Consider the following 19205-nt stretch of genomic DNA (forward strand, 5'->3'; position numbering starts at 1 on the left):
AACATTTGTGGAGTGAATGGCTGTTTTCTCTTGCTAAGTGAAAACCTAATAGGCACATTTGAAACCTTCTTTCCAACAACAACAACAAAAAAAAAGAAAAGGTTAAATAAAAACAGGACCCATGGGACATACACGAAAGTAGCCTATGTGTAGTGGAAGAGAGTTGAGTTCTTCTCAGTGCTGAAGTTGTGTGTTTGTATCATGGTTTGTATGGGCGGGTGTTGTTTCGTGGCAGGACTGAAGATGGGCGGACTTTAAAACCAGCCAGGAAAAGACAGGAAAGCAGACACTTCCCCGCACCACAACAAAAAGAAAACGGTAACTATTTTAAATGTTTTGTGCTACTGTTAAATACATGGAGTTGACGAACATATAAGGTGTTTGGTGAGGAAATGGCGAGATCGTGGATTTTTCACTGTTGGATTTCAACGGCCTGAAACTCGCCGTGACTGTAACGTAAATATACGTTATAGGCTATATATATATATTTTTTTTTTTCACGCGAGTTGCATAAATGATGATGAGTCATGTCAGCTAGTATGTACAAAGGAGTTAAAATAGTTCAGATGATTATGATTCAATTTAATATTAAGCCAAACTGTTTTCTATGCGTTTAAACTCAGCCTGTTTTACAGAAGATGAATTAGCGATAAAATATATCGATTAATTAGTTATCCACGTAACGTTAGTCTAATCCCGAGTTTAAACTCTTCTGACATTGTTGAAATCAGTGTTTCAGTAGATTAAGTTAGAGCAAATATTTATATTTTACCCCAGTCTAATCTGCTTAGCAAAGTCAATTGCCATTTCGCTTACAGTTTTTAAAAAAGATTATAGTGAGATATACGTTCATAAAATAATGTTATAGACTATGAAAGTTTTGTACCATTATGTTACGATATGCCGATTTGATTATTATATTGGGTTTATTTAAAACGGGAGTTTCTTCCTGATGCATGTCGGCTAGTGGCTAACCAACCAATTCCACTTCAGATTCATCATCTAATAGTGCGAAACTATATTTTAAATAAATAACAGATTAATGTTTTTATTTCCAATGTCAGTATATACTTACAGGGGTTTGTTGACGTTTTATGGTGTATGATTTTATGAATGTAGCGTTATATGTTAGTGAATGAATGCTGTGACTGTTTTGATGGCGCGGGTGCGGCGGAAACAGGCCTCGCGACAGGACGCGTTTCTGTCGTGACTAAATCGATCTAAGAAATTCGTACGCAGTAATATACGTAGATCCTCGTTAATCTGACGTTTTATGATCATGTCCTTTGGTCAGTATTTATGTAAAGTTTTGTTTTTTCTTTCGTTCTTTATCACATAGCGACACAGATATAGTGTAACTTCCGGTCAAGTGTACTTCCGCAGCTGTTTCCGGTTCCCGTTGCTTATAGGAATGATTCACATCTTTTTATTTATTTATTTATTTATTTATTTATTTATTTATTTTTATTGAATCTTATATCAAACATACAACAAGGCACATCACAACCGTCTTCAGATAATCTTACAACATGAATTGAACATGGAGTACAAAATTGTAAAAGAAGACCAAGAGACACAGCAGTAGACACTAGGAAATAAGTTTTCATAAGTATTCATGAAAAATTAGGGCTTTTTTTGTTTTACAGCAGTTCAGGGATTGTTTACAGAATTGTATCATTTAGAAAGGCATTAAAAACAGGGAATGTTTTAAGAAATCGACATTTATGTTTGAAATATTTGGCCATTAAAATCAGATTATTCACTCGAAACTCAGTTTTTCTGTTCTGAATTTGAAGTCCAAATTTAATGTATTCATATGTTAAATTTGGAATATTTTGTGTATCATACGTGATCCAGTACTGGAAAGCATCCTAGAAGGTCTGGGTTACACTACAAGAAAAGAAAAGATGTTCTGCGGTTTCAATGTCAGAATTACAGAAAGTACAAACATTCACATCCATATTAAATCTTTGATGCAAGAAGTTGTTACATGGATAAATCTCATTCATCACTTTGAAGTGAACTTATTTTACCTTCGGTGAAATAGGAAAAGAAAGGTAACTGGTTCTTATCTTCACTAAACAATTGCTGGTGAATTTTTCGAAGATATTTTTTATCTTGAATGGCGAAGGGAAGCAGATCGAAGTGAGAACATTTCTAAAAAATTTATTATTACATTTATTTTTATCTAAGAAATGATATGCATCTATGGTTATAAGGTGGGCTCCCTAGGAATAACCACAGAATATGTTAGCATGCCTTTTACTAAAGTGATCAGAGCTTGTGGGATTGCCTGAATTACAGTTTTAAATTGCCAGATTGTAAATCAGATTGTATTTCTTGATGAAGACATCATATGTTAAGAAGTTACCATAATTATCCAATAAATGAACAATCGACCAGACACCCTTTTCCATCCATTCACCGTAGAAAAAAGATTTTCTCTTAATCAATATACATCTGTTATTCCATATTGGGACCATGTGAGGAGTAAAGTTATGTTTGTATATGAGTTTCCAGTATTGGAGAACATGTTGATGGAAATTTGAAAGATTAATTGGTAGTTTGGAAATGTTGAAGTCACATCTTAACAAGAAATGTATACCACCAAACATTTTGAAGATTTTGAAGGGGAAATCAAACCAAAAATTATCACATTTTATAATAAAATTTTGTAACCATTTTAATTTGATGGTACCATTCATTGGGTCAAAGTCAATGGCATTTAACTCCCCTTCTTTGGCAGGTTTCACTGTATCACTTTTATTTATATAATTATATTTATTTTTCCATATAAAATTGAAATTATCTTCATTGATCTTCTTAATTAATTTGTCAGGTATATCCAGTGAGTAGGCTGGGTAGGTAAGCCTTGACAAGCTTTGCATTTTAGTAAGTAAAATGCGTCCAAAAACAGTTAAGTCTCTTTGAAGCCAACTGTTAAGAATAGTTCTATTTTTCTGAATGATATTTTGTATGTTGGATGTTTCTCTAACCTTTTTATCTTTTGAAATTATAATACCCAAATATCTGACTTCATTTTTAACTGGGATATTTATACATATTAATCATGTCATGGTCTTGAATAGTTACAATTTCACATTTTTCCATATTCAACTTTAAACCAGATGCTTTAGAGAACAAAGAAATCTCTTTTAATGCCACTGGAATTTGTCTTGCATTCTTTAAAAAAAGTGTGGTGTCATCTGCCAGTTGACTTATTACCAATGAATTTCCCATGACATTTAGGGGTTGGATGTTCAGGTTATTTTTAACATGGATAGCTAGTAATTCAGCTACAATGATAAATAACATCGGTGAGGTTGGACAACCTTGTCTCTTTATATCAAAGTGCTTAGATGTTCCAAATGGCAGAGACACTGAACTATTGATGTCTGTATAGAATATTGATTATGTCAATAAATTTATTCCCAAACCCAAAACACTCCAGAGTCCTTAAAAGAAATCTGTGTTCGACCATGTCGAAGGCCTTGTAAAAGTCCAAAAAAAGAATAATTCCATCATCCTTAATTAGGTGTTTATAGTCTAACAAATCTAATGCCAATCTTATATTGTTATGTATAGATCTGTCTCGGAGAAAACCAGACTGAGTGTCACTTATAACATCAGCCAGACCATTTCTCAATCTGTCAGCAATCACATGAGAAAACAGCTTATAGTCAGTGTTCAATAAAGTGATGGGGCGAAGATTATTGATATACCTTTTGTCTTTGCCTTGTTTGGGAATGAGAGTTATTAGCCCCTGTTTCATTGTAGGTGTAAGTGTCCTATTATTCAAAATGTACTTTATAGCCCCCAATAAGAAACCTTTCAGGTCAACCCAAAAAAATTTGTAAAAATTGGATGTCAGGCCATCTTGTCCTGGTGCTTTCCCTACTGCTATTTTCTTAATTGCATCATCTAATTCTGCCATTCTGATCTCAGAGGCACACATTTCTTTAAAGGTTAATTCTATTTTGGGGATATACGGCCTCAAACCACCAAGGAAAATATCGGAGTCGTATCTTGAAAATTCAGAGCTATAAAATTTGGAGTAAAATTTATACATTTCCTCAGATATTATTTTATAATCTGTACACTCTGAATCAATAATCATTAAGGAATTAATTATCTTTCTCTCCTGTCTCCTTTTCTCTAATCCACTAAAATAAGAAATGTTTTTCCTCTTCCTCTATCCATTTAGCCCGAGACCTTATAAGCACCTTGAGCTTTTTTAAGATATAAGTAATCTAATTTTTCTTGAAGGTTAATGAAAGTGCTATTATCTGCATCAGACAAAGGAGTTTTATCACAGTATCTAGTAATGTCCTGTACCAATTGGATCTCATATTGCTTTTGTTTGCTATGTTTGGATTTACTGTATTGTATCGAAAACTCCTTTGCCTTAAACTTAAAGTACTCCCAGTCCCATCTACTACTATAACTGCCAACATGTATATCATTTTTAATTTTCTCTATCAAATTTCTAATAATTTTATTATATTCCTCATCTTTTAGAAGGTCTGCATTAAATTTCCAAAAATCTTTTTTATTTTTGGTCCTATTATCTGGATTTAGTACAATTTGGATTTGGAATGATTCACATCTATCTATCTATCTATCTATCTATCTATCTATCTATCTATCTATCTATCTATCTATCTATCTATCTATCTATCTATCTATCTATCTATCTATCTATCTATCTATCTATCTATCTATCTATCTATCTATCTATCTATCTATCTATCTATCTATCTATCTATCTATCTATCTATCTATCTATCTATCTTATCTATCTATCTATCTATCTATCTATCTATCTATCTATCTATCTATCTATCTATCTATCTATCTATCTATCTATCTATCTATGTCTGTCACTTTAAATGTAAACGTTTTCTTCACTTCAAACAGCTGTTTTTCAGTTTGCTCTCAAAATGCTTTGAGTGAAGTTTACATTTGTCTGGCCTTGTGCCTGTGTCTCCTCAGCAGATGGCTGCCATTCGTAAGAAACTTGTCATAGTGGGCGATGGAGCCTGTGGAAAGACCTGTTTGCTTATTGTTTTCAGTAAAGATCAGTTTCCTGAAGTCTACGTGCCCACTGTGTTTGAGAACTATGTTGCAGACATTGAGGTTGATGGAAAACAGGTATGAAAGCTGCCAATGGCTTTACATTTATTCATAAATTATGTATTTTGTATGATTTATGATTTGCATATGTATTTTGTGACATTGGTATGCAGTCCAAAATGATCTTTGCACCATCATTTCAACCAAACAGCCGTGTAGCCAAATATATTTTTTAATGTAAGAAGTAAAATAAAGTTTGTTTCTCAGACATTATTAAATAATAAAGGCATGTTTTCCACAGTTTTTAAACAATTGATTATTGTTGTGTTCATTATATTCATTTATATGCACTAAGACAGTAAGTCATGGTAATAAACACCAATATTTACTTATATTTTTAGTATATTTTAATATGTGAAAAATGCAATTAGACTGAGTGACGACAAACCCATCTTTGAATCAGTGTTTTCAAGGAAACTTTCACAGACATTTTGTAATGATTCACAAGAATTCTAACTCCACTGCCTTCCCAGCTCTAATGACATATTTGATACTAAAATTTAAATCTTGGATCATATTTGTAATGCATTACCAGCAAGAATATTCAATATATGGTCCTGTCCCATTGCATAGATGTGGTTACATTGGTGTAAGTTATACTTGTAGCAAAGTTGTATAGATGTATACAGAATAAGGTTCACAGTTATTGGTGGTGATGTTTTGTTCATGTACCTATATCTTTTCTCTTATAGGTTGAGCTTGCCTTATGGGATACTGCTGGACAGGAGGACTATGATCGGTTAAGACCCCTCTCCTACCCTGACACCGATGTCATTCTTATGTGCTTTTCCATCGACAGTCCTGATAGCTTGGGTGAGACTTCCTCACAAACAACTAGCCTAGATTTTACCAGCCCATTCATTGCACTTCAATTTCAAATGACGAAAAAAGTTATTTCAGCATGAAATAGAAATTCACCTTCAGTCTGTTTTCATCCATATGCAGATTTATTTTTTTTTTGTAAAAAACAAAAGTAACCTTATAATTTAATCAAAATGTTATAACTCGATGTTCCGGTGAAACAACCAAGCTCTCCAATCATTTAGTGTGTTTAAAGTCACCCCTATTATGCCTTTTTAGAAATTACCTTTTATGTAGTGTATAATATATCTGTTTGGGAATGCAAGGTCAGCAAAGTTTCAAAGATCAAAGTGCAGGATAAATAGAGTTGTCTTGCTTCCTGCTTGATCTAGGTTAGTAATAATTTCTACAATGCCAGCCTTTGGTCTTCATTGACTGCACGCAAACAATGCCATTATTGCTGCTCATAGGAAGTGCTGAGGAAGATTTGGAGCTGAAATTAGACCAATCACAACAGACTGAGTCATCTGACCAATCAGAGCAGAGTAGACCAATCACAACAGACTGAGCCATCTGACCAATCAGAGCAGAGTAGACCAATCACAAACAGAAAAGAGGTAAAGCAAGGACAAATTATACAGAATAGTTCCAAATCAAGTGCCATAAAAATAATTATATTACATTACACAATTATAAAACATAAATTAAAAATAAAATAAAAATAATAATACAAATAAAATAAGCAAAGTATGATATAAAGCTGTTTACTCTTGACTATCAGATCCATTACAAAATAATTGTTCATATATTTTCAGGAATCTATTACATTTTTTATTGTTAGATAAATTAAAAGATTTAAGCAGTGAGTCTACTTCAACCAAAAAATGTGAGAAAATAGGAAGTGATCCCATAAATTTCTGTTTATGGATAAAAAATTTGCCAAATAAAATAAAAAAATTAAAAATGTATTCTTTGGATGTGTGGGAATCAGTATAATAACAAATAATATCTTTCAAATTAAAGGAGTGTGCATGAATGGGGGTTTTATTTAAATGAGAAAACATACTAGACCAAAATTTCTGAACCAATTTGCAAAAAATAAGTGTATTAATGTTTCATCTTCGTCACCCCAAAACGAACAGGTACTAGAAATATCAATATATTTGGACACCGTTGCATTAACAGGATATATCTTATGTAATATTTTAAAGTGGACTTCTTTGGTCTTGTTAGGAATAAAATATTTATGTGGTAATAACCACGCTTTTCTTCATTCAATATTGCCAATAGAGGCAGCCCAATGAGATCTGCCCCTTGGGCAAATTAGATCTCTTTTTTGAAAAATCTGGCGAATATGTTTATTATTGCATTTCTTATCATAAATGCTAATTCCATCCAATAACAAAGCCGAACCCATCATATTATTTTGGTGGTATAATAAGTGGCTCTTAATCAGTTGCACTAGACCTGCAGGAATAGCTTTAAGCACAGTATTGTATTCTTTAAAAGGAATAGGAAAGTCATGGATAGTCATAAAGCGTTCATAAGACAAAATGTTACCAGAATTGTCAAATAAAGAAATGACATGGATTAGACCTCTATTAAACCAATTAGAGAAAAAGAGAGATTTGTTTCTAACAGTTGTATTCTTATTATTCCACAAAAGAGATTTATGTGGGGAGAAATTATGGATGTAACACAGTTACAAGAGCTTGCTGATGAAATTTAGATAGTTTAACCGGGAGTTTATTGTGCATATAATTACATTTTAAGATAAAAAGGAGGCCTCCAATTTTATTAAAGATGAAATTAGGAATGAAAAACCAAATAGAATTTGAATTTAGTAGACATCTTCTAATCCAATTGACTTTAAACACATTAATAACATTGTGAAAATGTAGCACTTCTAGTCCCCCATCACTTCTACAATTGGAAATCACTTCTTTTTTAAGTTTATGAGACCTGTTTTTCCATATAAAATCAAGAAAAAAATTATTAACACCTTTAGCAGTGCAGTCATTCACAAATAAAGAAAGTTATGGATACACAAAGCGAAAGAGACCTTCCGCTTTAGACAAGAGAACCCTCCCATAGAGAGTTAGGTCTCTCTATAGCCAGAGATTAAAAATATTTTGGGTTTTTTAATTCTACTAGAAAAATTAAGTTGTTGTCTGTCTAATAAATTTTTTGTTAAGTGAATACCTAAATACTTAATTGTGTCTTTAACTGGAATACCCTCAAATGACCTGTCAGCGCATTTATGCAACAACATTATCTCACATTTCGACATATTTAACTTTAACCCGGAAGCACGTGAAAAATTTCTAACTATCTGAATGGCACTGGAGAGTTGAGTTTTATCATTAAAAAAAAGAAAAGTGTCATCAGCTAGCTGTGAGATTTTAATTTCCCTGTCAAAAATGGAGATACCTTTCAATATTTACATTTAAAATTCCCATTTTGTTTTATAACCGTCACTGAAATTTTCAGAGAATATACCAGAAAATAAGTTTTTAATGCCATCATTAAAGGTTGTATCCTTAAGGAGAGAGTTATTAAATTTCCAATAACCGCGCAAACTTGAGGTTTTTCCAGTGTTACTACACAATTTTAGACTAATTAGCTTATGGTCTGAGAGGGGAGTGAAAGAATGAGAAATATCTTTTACAAATTGAAGAGCTGATGAAGAGATCAGGAAGAGGTCGATTCTCGATTGGGAAGACTTACTTCTATTTGACCAAGTAAATTCCTGCAAATCAGGGTGAAAGAAACGCCATGTATCTGTAAGAGAAAATTTCGAGCATAATGATAAAATGTTAATATTTAACTAATGGCTATCGTTATTTCTGGGAGGAAGCCGGTCCAAGGAGTCATCCACACAAAATCCCCACCTAAAATCACAAAAGAGTCTGGGTACTTAATAAGTACTTAATTCAATTCTGAGGTAATCTGAGAGAAGAGAGACCTGTTTGGCAGTTCAGGAATTGAAACCATAAATATTACAAATAATAAAGATTAAATTATCCTGCTTAATCGCTAAAATAATCCATCTGCCTACATCAGAAGATTTAACTTCTAATATGTGCGCTTTAAATTTGTGCAACAAAATTGAAACTCCAGCCAAATGACTAGAGCCATGACTACAATAAATTTGCATTTCCCCACTGATTTTTCCAAAATTTTACATCCATATCACTTGAATGCTTTTCCTGAAAAAAAATTATATCTGACTCACTGCTTTTACAAAATAAAAAAAAACAGCTTTCCTCTTCACAGCGTCACGTAAACCCCTCACATTTAAAGATACAACAGAAAAAGAATGAAACTTAAAATTTAATAGAAAAAATTTAGTAGGCTACCTCATAAATCTATTTTGAAACAGGAACAATATATAACCAAAATTAATTCACGAACATTAGAGTATAAGCACTCAACCTCCTTGCTTGTCAGCGCAAAGCATTAGATAACATTAGTAAAAAAAAAACACTGTCAATAGATAATAAATAGAACGATCGAACTGAACATTGTCAATCTTTATCAACTTACATAGCAGAGTTTGCTGTTCAACCGGGGAAATAACAAAAGCTTCCCAAAATGCGTTGCCTATGGGAATGAAAGGAACCAGTCTTATTTCCCTTTCAACGAGGAAAAAGATCATATCCGCACCACAGAACCGTACTGGTCTATTTTACATCAGAGAAGTTGAATCTTTTCCCGTCGATTAAGGCAAATGCACCACGAAAGGAGGCTTTCTTTCCTTCATCCCTGGCTTTTTTAACAAGAGGCCAAAGTTTTTCTCTGGCGGCCCTTATCCTCTGGTGAAAGGGCTTCCGTGAGTCACAACTTATTCTCGAAAAGAAATTTGCAGCCTCTAGCAAAATGCCAAACGGTGTCACGAATACGACACAGAGCAAACAGTATAATGATTGATCTGTGGGAACCATCATTTCTTCTCTGGCCAAGACGATGTGCAATGTCGACAGCCTCCTCAAGGTTATCACTGATCCCGGGAACTACATTGCTAAGGACATTGATTGCAACTTTCCGGACATCCTCACCATCCTTTTCTCTCACGCCATGTAACTTTAAAGTCCATCTCCAGCTGTATAACTCTTACATTCACCCACCTCTTCCCTTATGGTTTTATTCACCTTTTGAAGCTCATGAATCTCCGTTGCCACAACTTTCAGAGATTCCTTGTGCGTTGCAACCTCAGCAACAAGTTGAGTCACAACTGACGACATTGCCTCAATCCGCTTAGCCGTAGATTCAGTCCTTGTGTCAATAGCAGAAATTTTCTGTAACATCTGTAACTTTTCAAATTTGCCAGAAAGCTCACGGATGGCCGCCAGAATTTCTGCTGAAGAGTCATCACTTTCCATGCTTACCCGTTTTGGTTTTTTTGTTGTTGGAGGTTTTAAGGGAGTATCAGGCAGAGGAGTAGCAAGAAGATCATTCAAATCTGGGCACGAATCGAACCAGTTGTGTTCATCAGCAACAATATCCGATGCAATCACATCCACAGAGGAAACGGCGCTACCGCACCCTTCAGCAAATTGAATAGGCTCTGTAGTTGACATGGGCCCGTGTGCTGTCACGTTCGAAGTTTGTCTATTTTTCTTTTTTCCCATAGATGAATTGACGCAAGGAGGTTAAAATGAAGAAGGTAATCACTTACTCGTTCATAAATAGTAACTGTCAAATTATAATAGCTATAATCGTCCTATTTCAAAATTTCCTGACGAGACGTTCAACAACGTGTCCACCTAACACCGCGCCATCTTGGCCTCTCACGGGGTTTGAATTTTTGTCAATAGAGTGCCGAAGTAATGAGGTCACTCTGTAGGCCAACTCTTAAGCTAGCGGCGCATGGGTTCCCTCGGTCGAAAAGCTTTGCATTTTCCCCATAGGCTTTTGGAAAATTGCAAAAAATAAGATCTGTGTTCAACAAAGATTTGTGACCCTTACATGTTTTGTCTATCAAGATAATAATCTTTACAAATTAAAGGTGCAATACCTAAGATTTTTGCATTCAAATATCCCAAAATCACAAGGCTAGTGTTATATATTTAGTTATGATGATAACTCACAATATTCCAAATGTTTCAAACAATGTTTAAATCGCGAGAAAATTGAGATTTTAACCAAGGAAACGGGGCGTATGAGCAGGGGTGAGCTGGGAGTCGCCAGTCAATTGCGTCATATCCGCTTACCTCGGTTTCCGCTCGTACTACGTGTAGTCCTTGACAAATGCGGTAGTTGTAGTTGTGCGTTAGCGTCTATCAAGCAACAAACGTCAGCTTGTTTCGCGCATTTGTTATGGAATGGAGCACAATTATTCTTTTCATTTATTCTCAGAATATGAACAGTTGGCTGTAAAGGGGGTCACACACCGGACGAGAAGTGCCGCGCCACGTTTAGGACAACTCCACAGTAACGTTATCGAACACCGGACGCGCACTTTCTCATCAGTGTATGGCCAGCAATATTGTTATGTTTAATGACATGAAATGAAGATAATAGGGGTGTGCAAAAAAATCGATTCACATTTGAATCGCGATTCAATCTTTACCGATTCAGAATCGATTCATAGAATTCCAAAAATCGATTCATAGGCTACATTTTTTAATGGCGTGCAGGGGCGGAGTGGCAATCGGGTAAGTCGGGACTTTTACTGGTGGTCCGGTAGTGTTTCTATGGTTTCAAAGCTGCGAGGGCCGGTCTGATAAATAGTTATTGCAAGTTCTTGCCGCCCGCTGGTCAAACTGTGCAGCCACTCTGCTCAACCCGTAAATAAATGCATCGATCCGCAGATCTTATGTTTGAGTTCTGTAGATCTTTTGCCAAGCGTGTCAGAGGTGACGGGTTCTAAACCGCACTCGTATAGTTTTTTCTCTCTCTATGTTCATCACGTTTGTGTGCATTTTATTTTGTGATTTCACCGGAGTCTCCACAACGGCGATAGATTGAAGCGCGCGTCCGAGAGAAGACTGCGCGAGCCACAGAGAACACTGTATATCGCAGCGGACACGAGCGCTCAGCTTGATTTCACAAACAACAGGTCTCTTATTTAATAGCGAACTAAATGAATGCTCTGCTAGTTAACTGGAGATACCCGCAAATTACGCGCCTATGAACGACTTCACTCACTGGATCTAAACAAATCAATCTAACCTAGATGTTACCAGTAGCGGTGGTTTTTTTAAAATCTATTTAAAATATTTTCGCAAGGGTTCTATGAAATTAGTAGCCTATATATTTTTACAAAGTTCAATGTGCCCAGTCGAGTTCACATTTCAACAGTCAACCTGGTAGCTGAAGTAGACCTACTCCTTAAACCACATTTAGCATAATTGTTTGTTTGATCTGACTACAGCACTTTAAAGCTAAATGTGAAAGCTTTTTATTTAAGTTTTATTTTAAACTTGAATTAAATGTATTTAAAAGCTGTTTACTTTTTCCTATGTGATTGATTGCAGTAGACATAATTTAAAAGAAAAGTTTGATATTACTTTATATGTGTTCATAAAAAAATAAAAACTTTTGCAACTAAAAAGTGTGAAGTGCCAAGCTTTGGCCAGCTTTTAAATACATTTAATTCAAGTTTAAAATAAAACTTAAATAAAAAGCTTTCACATTTAGCTTTAATCACATAGGAAAAAGTAAACTACATTTATGTAGACCTGCGAATCGTTTTTTGAATCGAGAATCGTTTTTGAATCGAAAATCGATTTTGAATCGAATCTCGAGACAAAAAATCGGTATCGAATCGAATCGTGACATTTTCTGAATCGTGCACCCCTAGAAGATAATGTCTGTTCTATGTTATGATTGTACTGTACAATTAAATACAATCGTTGCTGAGTCTGCATTCTGAAAACTTTACCTCAGAGCATCCGTTCACTGAATGAATTGAGAATCTCACCTGAAAAATCTAATAACATCAGCAATTGTCATTCAAGCAGCTGATTTCTGTAAATTAATGCAAAACTAAATGCATATTGCAGCATAGGGCGAAGTCAGGATCCATTAGCAACGATTTGAGACAAAAATAATTAAAATTTTATATAAAACTATGTAAATGGCGCTCTGTGGCGCAGCAGGATTTTGAACACGGTCCTGAGGCGTTGTTGCTGGGTGCCGCGGACAGACGCCGAATGGCGCTGCCGGTATGTGTAACGTTACACTTATAGATAATAATGTTTTCGAATTTTAAAGATGTGGCGCGACGCGGCGCTGCAGCTTCTCGTCCGGTGTGCGACCCCCTTAACGTTAATTTTGTGAAACTGTAGCTGTGGTTGAATACTTACACGACATGAAAAGATGTGTCAAATGTACATTAAATTGATTTTTTATTTTTATAAAGTTACCAAGGAGGACCAGCCACGTCAACTCCTTGCAAGAGACCTGCCCCTTCAAACCCTCTCCACCATAGCTTCGTCCAGTGACTCGTACAGTAACATCTGTGATAACTAATTTACTTTTAAACCTGACTTTTCTTGCGGTTATTTCAGTTTAATGAAAAACAAGCATGTCATTAAACGCAACGTTTATAGAAATCGAACTTTACCTCATCCATGACAACTAATTTTCGATTCCCGTCTGACTGATTTATCCCCGGTGGAGTTGAAAACAACAGTTCCCATCATTCCGCGTTCCTCCACGTCGTCATCAAGCAAAGCCGTTGTTGTTGTTTTGAATGTAGCGCCCTCTAGCGGCATCTAAATCTTAGGTATTGCAGCTTTAATCCAAAATTATTCATTTTGAAGCCTATATAAAGATTAAAAAAACACAAGCAGACACAAAGTTTAAAAAAACACAAGCAGGTTTTAACTGTGTTTTCACCACAGACCTTATTTAGCAAAAACCCATTCAAAAATCCCATAGACTTTAGAGCGAGGGAACCGGAAGTGCTAAAATGCTAACTCACTTCAGCGTTTTGGCCTACAGATACCCCTTTTCCACTCAAAAAGAACTGGTTCGGAACTGGTGCTGGTGCAAAGTTGGTTCGGAGTTGGTTCAACTTGCGAACGGGTGTTCAGAACCTGTTTGTTTTTCCACTGACTAGAGCGCCCAGGGAACGACATCGATACGTCGCTAGAAACGCTTGCAAGTACATTGCTTTGGGATAATCTCTAACTCGTGTACCAAGAAAACTTTAAAAACAATTGAAATATGTAAGTCTTTTAATCTTTTCGTTTGATATCTTTTCTAATAAGTTAGGTACCCCTGTCTTGTGTCTTTTTTTTCTTTCCATTTATTTGTTCTATATCGTGACTATTTTCTTCTTTGCTTATGTTTCAAATAAAAAAAAAAAATTCAAAGCAAACAGTAGGGCAAAGGAGCGCTTCCTTGACTTCAAGGCTAGGTTAAAATAGAGGTGCTCTTGGATGGGAAACTGTATATAACGAAAAGGCAAAGGAACTCCAAGGCACACTCAAATAGAAAAGTTAAAAAGCCTTTATTATCATGGCTTGGTCAAGTTAACCATCTAAAAAACTCCAACGAGTTTCGGCTACATGCCTTCTTCTGGGAGTTTTTCTTTCCATTTATTTGTTCTATATCGTGACTGTTTTCTTCTTTGCTTATGTTTCAAATAAAAAAATAAATAAATAAAAACGCTTGCGCCAACTTCAAGCATAACAATTACAAAGGCGGACCTCCATCGTGTTTTTGCAAATGTTTCTCCTGGCTTTGCGATGGTCAGAAAAGATGTTTAGAACACATCTAAACCCGCCCCAGCCCCCGACGTAAGCATGACGTGGTAAAAGAACGGTTCTAGTCCAGCAAAGAGTTGGTGCCGCTTTGGAACCACTTTTCCCGACCGAGAACCGGTTCTTTGGCTGTCGAAACACAAAGAACTGGTTTGTGTGCAGGCACCGGCTCCGAACCGGTTCTCAAAATGCTTTGGTGGAAAAGGGATAAGAGTGACGTCGTAACTTCGGCACTCTATTAGGAATTGATTGGATGGATTGTGGTTTGCTGTTGGTAGATCTCATGTGAGTGACAGGTTATCGCCCCTCCCACACGCCAGTAAACAGGAGAGTTGTTCAAAGAGGGAGGTTACAAGGCACATGAATTTTGCTGAGGTAACAGGCAAAGAAAGAGGTGTTTCATTTGTAATAATTCTGTTTAAACAAGATATACTCCTGATTTCACAGACGAGGCTTAAGTCTAGTCCCTGACTGAAATGCATGTTTGAGCTGTTTTAACTGAAAGCTACCTGAACTAAGATATCTTGTGAATGTCAGTACCATTGTTGTGTCTCAAGATGCACACGGTTAATGTTTTTCTTCTACAGTAAGGCACATTTATAAAAGCTACTTAAATGTCCTAATTGAACAAAGGCCTAATCCTGGCTTAATCTAAACCTGGTCTGTGAAACCAGGTGAAATGTTTTACTCTGTTCAGCCATTAAATGCTTGTCATGATTTTAAAATAAGGTTAAAGTTTACTTGAAATGATCACTCTCTCCTTAAATGCATCACAGAGAATATTCCAGAAAAGTGGACACCAGAGGTGAAGCATTTCTGTCCAAATGTTCCCATCATCCTCGTTGGCAACAAAAAGGATCTCCGAAATGATGATCACACACGAAGGGAACTTGCCAAAATGAAACAGGCAGGGCGTTTTTTTTACTTCTTCTGAAAAGCAATAGTTCAATAGTTTTGTTAGATATTCACCTTCATGTCTTTAAAAACCTTTGGATGACTTGCTTTCTTCTGCTCAAAAACATAAGATGATCTCAGAAGAATGTCCAAGCTACTCTTTTTCATTTTTCTTTCCATACAACAAAATTGAATGCGAATGCTAAACTCCAGTGTGTTTGTCAGTTTAAAGTACAGCCAGTTTCTAGATTATAAAACACAGTGTAAATCACATCCATTTTCCTTGCAAGCTTGAAAATTCTGCCTCTTACTGGAATGAATCGACATAGATGTATATTATTTTATATGATGCATTCCTTTAAAATAAATGTGTTTATATTGGCTAGTCGCCTGGACATGCTTGTAATATCTTTTGAATTATATTTTCATTTAGGAGCCCGTGAAGGCAGAGGAAGGGCGTGACATGTCCAACCGAATCAACGCCTTTGGTTATTTAGAGTGCTCAGCGAAGACGAAAGATGGCGTGAGAGAGGTCTTTGAAATGGCCACCAGAGCTGCGCTGCAAGCCAGGAAACGGGGCAAGAAGAGTGGATGTCTACTGTTATAGAAACCTGTAGAAGAGTGGATGTCAGTCAACAGCCCAGGAGACTTCAGAGCAGGGAGCCTAGCATTCATGTCCTAGTACAGTCAGCAGCCGTATCAGACTGATACTGGGACATCATGTCAGACTAACCACGAGAGACCAATGGAAAGACTTCAGGAACAAGATGATGTCATTTCCTGTTTGGGGTTAAGAGTTTTCTGGTCACATCGAGCAAAAAAAAAAAAAAAATTGAGATCGGATTTCTAAAAGGACTCTATAACAATGATATTTGATGTTATTCTTTCCCCCTCCACACTTCTTAGCCCCAAACAAAATGGTTGTCTAATAAGCATCCTGTCTTCAGCGACTGTTTTGTACATTGGACAGATTGTATGTATGTTTGTATGTTTGTATATGTAAGAATATGAATGTTTGTGTCAAATGAGTGCACGTCCGTCTCCAGGGTGCCATGTCTTCATTGTATATGCGTGCATCTGCCCGGCTTTATTCTGTGCTCAACTAAAGCACACACTGAACATTGAAGTGGGCTGAATTGTGTTTAAACTCCCACTTCAGGCTTTTCCTTTTTATAGCTGATGTCTCAAAGGATTCTGGGCTGTACATTAGGGATCTAAACCATTTAGTGATACTGATTTATTTAAAGCTTACAGTTTTTTTTTTAATCATTTGCATTTAGAAATAAACTTTTAAGAAAATCAGTTTTGAAATTTTTAAGTTGAAGAAATTCATATCTTCCCATTGATTTGAGTGTGACAACTTGCATAAGAATGGTTTTATATGAAATAGTTGCAAAGGTGTAAAGAGTACCCGAAAATACCTCACACTAAAAATGACTCCAGTACAAGTCACAAGTCACCAGTCACCAATTTCAATATGACTTGAGTAAAAGTCTTTGAGTGCCTGATTCTACTAGTATTGAATGTTGGCTCAAAGATGAACTTGTCCTCGACATAGAGACATGCCAGTGAAAATAATAAACGGTTGATTTGTGAGGAGAGCGATCACATTTTTTTTTTAAATTTGAAATAAAACCGAACGCCTCAATATTGCAATTGACACTGTAGCCTCTTAAACATCTACAGGCCCTCAAGTCTCAGTTGAAATTATTATTATTTTTTTATATGTTTTAGCTTACCTCAAGGGGATCCAAGACGTAGGTGTCTTTGTTTCTGCAGTAATTTCAATTTTGATATTTTTAGGTCAAACCGTTTGTGTCTGTCAGTCATATAATGCAGGTCTATGGGGTCCACCTCAAAGAGCATACACAGAGAAGTCCAAATTAAACATGATTTAATGACTCATAAATATAGATACACATTGATGGCCTAAGACACGAAAGGAGCGTTTTGTGTGAGAAAACGAACAGTATTTATATCGTTTTTACCTCGTGTAATCACAGTCACGTCCAAGTGATCTGAGGACGCGGGCGCTTTGTGGCTGTGGTTACAAGAGGTAAAAACGTTATAAATACTGTTCGTGTTTTAGGCCATCAATGTGTACTAACATTTACGAGTCATTGAATCATGTTTAATTTGGACTTCTCTGTGTATTCTCTTTGAGGTTGTGAGTGACCATAGCCATTGTATGACTGATGGAGACAAACGGTTTGACCTAAAAATATCAAAATTGAATACTGCGGAAACAAAGACACCTACATCTTGGATGCCCTTGAGCATCCAAGATTAATTTCAAAAAACATCAAAAATGAATTTCAAAGTGAACTATCCCTTTAAGCTTCAAGTGCTCAAAAGGACACAAACCACTATCCTTCAAAAAGGTCTCTTCCAGATATGTAGAATAATGGTAAGCCTACTTGCACTGACATGCTGGTTTGCAGTCATTTCCTCATCTTTTAAATAAAAGTGTAGCAGAAATAAACTGCTACAGAAATATGTAATTGTATTTGTATCCGCCCCCACAACATAAACATAATACGGTAATTGCGTAAAATTTATTTTTTTTCTCTCACAATTCTGACATTTTTTCCTTGTAAGTTGTGTTTACATCTTGCACAACTTTTTTCCTCAGAATTGTGTGATATTAATTCGCAATAGCGAGTTATAAAGTTAGAATTTGCGAGATGTAGTAAACTCGCACTTGAGAGAAAAAAAGCCACAATTTTATTTTAAGTTGCCAAAAAAATACTTAAGTGCAGTAACTGGTTTTACTCAAATACTGTACACCATGGACAAATGTGGGCAAAATAGTTTTTTTTTTTTTTTTTTTACCCTTGATCTGAGCTGTACAAGACTTGGCTACTTTTCCTAAGTTTGCCTCCTGAACACACACAATTGTTTTTTTTTTTTTTTTACTCAATTCTACAATGTTAAGTGGGTGAGACAAAAACCTCCTTAATCTTGTATTTGTGTCAAAAATGGGCAATCATAGAAATGAATGGGTAAAACTGTAATTTAGAGCATTCTAAATTTGGCCAAAATAAGACAGCAGGTGACAGCAAAGTCACTTCATCTTTAGGTTTTAGCTCTAAGAACTTATTGGAATGATATTTTAATGTAGATAAAATACTTTTTTTTTTAACCATAATTTACATAGAAAATATATGGTACCTTTTGAAGTAACTAAATTCAAAAATACCCCCAAAATAATAATAATAATAAAAAAAAAAACACCATGAATGGACAGACAAAACTTTATCGAAGACAGTGATATAACATTTATAATAAATAAAAAATAGGATCACACCTGAGTCCTCTGTGCCCACATTTGTCCACAATTACAGAATTAAGGCCTATAAATTGAATACGGTTTGAGGGTCAATACGACACAGTGTACACACTGTTCACTAGTGAGATAGTAGTATGCGACATTGCAAAAGGGCGCATGGGGGGCGTTAGTGAGCAGCAGTTTTCTGGAACCCAACAAATGGGACACGGCACCTTACGCACACTGCAGTGCAAAGCTAATTCAAGATCTCAAGTACACGAGTGCCAGTTCAGACACGGCCTGAATCGAAGTACGCTTATTGTGAAACGAACAACATGTTTCCATGTTTAGCATTAGAAATGGTCACCTTATCTAACACGTATATTATGCGTTTG

General features: G+C 35.7%; 1 protein-coding gene across 2 annotated transcripts; it reads left to right on the forward strand.

Annotated features, from left to right (window-relative positions):
* The first annotated feature begins 177 nt into the window (after positions 1-177).
* Positions 178-16844, forward strand: rhoac (ras homolog gene family, member Ac). 2 transcript variants are annotated; one of them, XM_039664036.2, is made up of 5 exons: positions 178-318; positions 4993-5151; positions 5826-5946; positions 15425-15555; positions 15976-16844. In XM_039664036.2, exons 2-5 carry the CDS (start codon positions 4996-4998, stop codon positions 16147-16149), a joined length of 582 nt encoding a protein of 193 aa, XP_039519970.1. In that variant the 5' UTR covers positions 178-318; positions 4993-4995; the 3' UTR covers positions 16150-16844. The 2 variants fall into 2 exon arrangements, with proteins under 2 accessions (XP_039519970.1, XP_039519971.1); XM_039664037.2 differs by having other exon boundaries at positions 181-318; positions 4996-5151.
* The last annotated feature ends 2361 nt before the right edge of the window (positions 16845-19205 follow it).

Source organism: Pimephales promelas, chromosome 20 (genome assembly GCF_988280905.1).
Source record: "Pimephales promelas chromosome 20, fPimPro1.hap1.1, whole genome shotgun sequence".
Classification (NCBI taxonomy): Eukaryota; Metazoa; Chordata; class Actinopteri; order Cypriniformes; family Leuciscidae; genus Pimephales; species Pimephales promelas.

Coding starts and splice junctions, on each gene's coding strand:
- rhoac (XM_039664036.2), top strand. CDS start 4,996: ATGGCTGCCATTCGTAAGAAACTTGTCATAGTGGGCGATGGAGCCTGT. Junction 5,152..5,825: donor TTGAGGTTGATGGAAAACAG/GTATGAAAGCTG, acceptor TTTCTCTTATAG/GTTGAGCTTGCCTTATGGGA. Junction 15,556..15,975: donor AACTTGCCAAAATGAAACAG/GCAGGGCGTTTT, acceptor ATTTTCATTTAG/GAGCCCGTGAAGGCAGAGGA.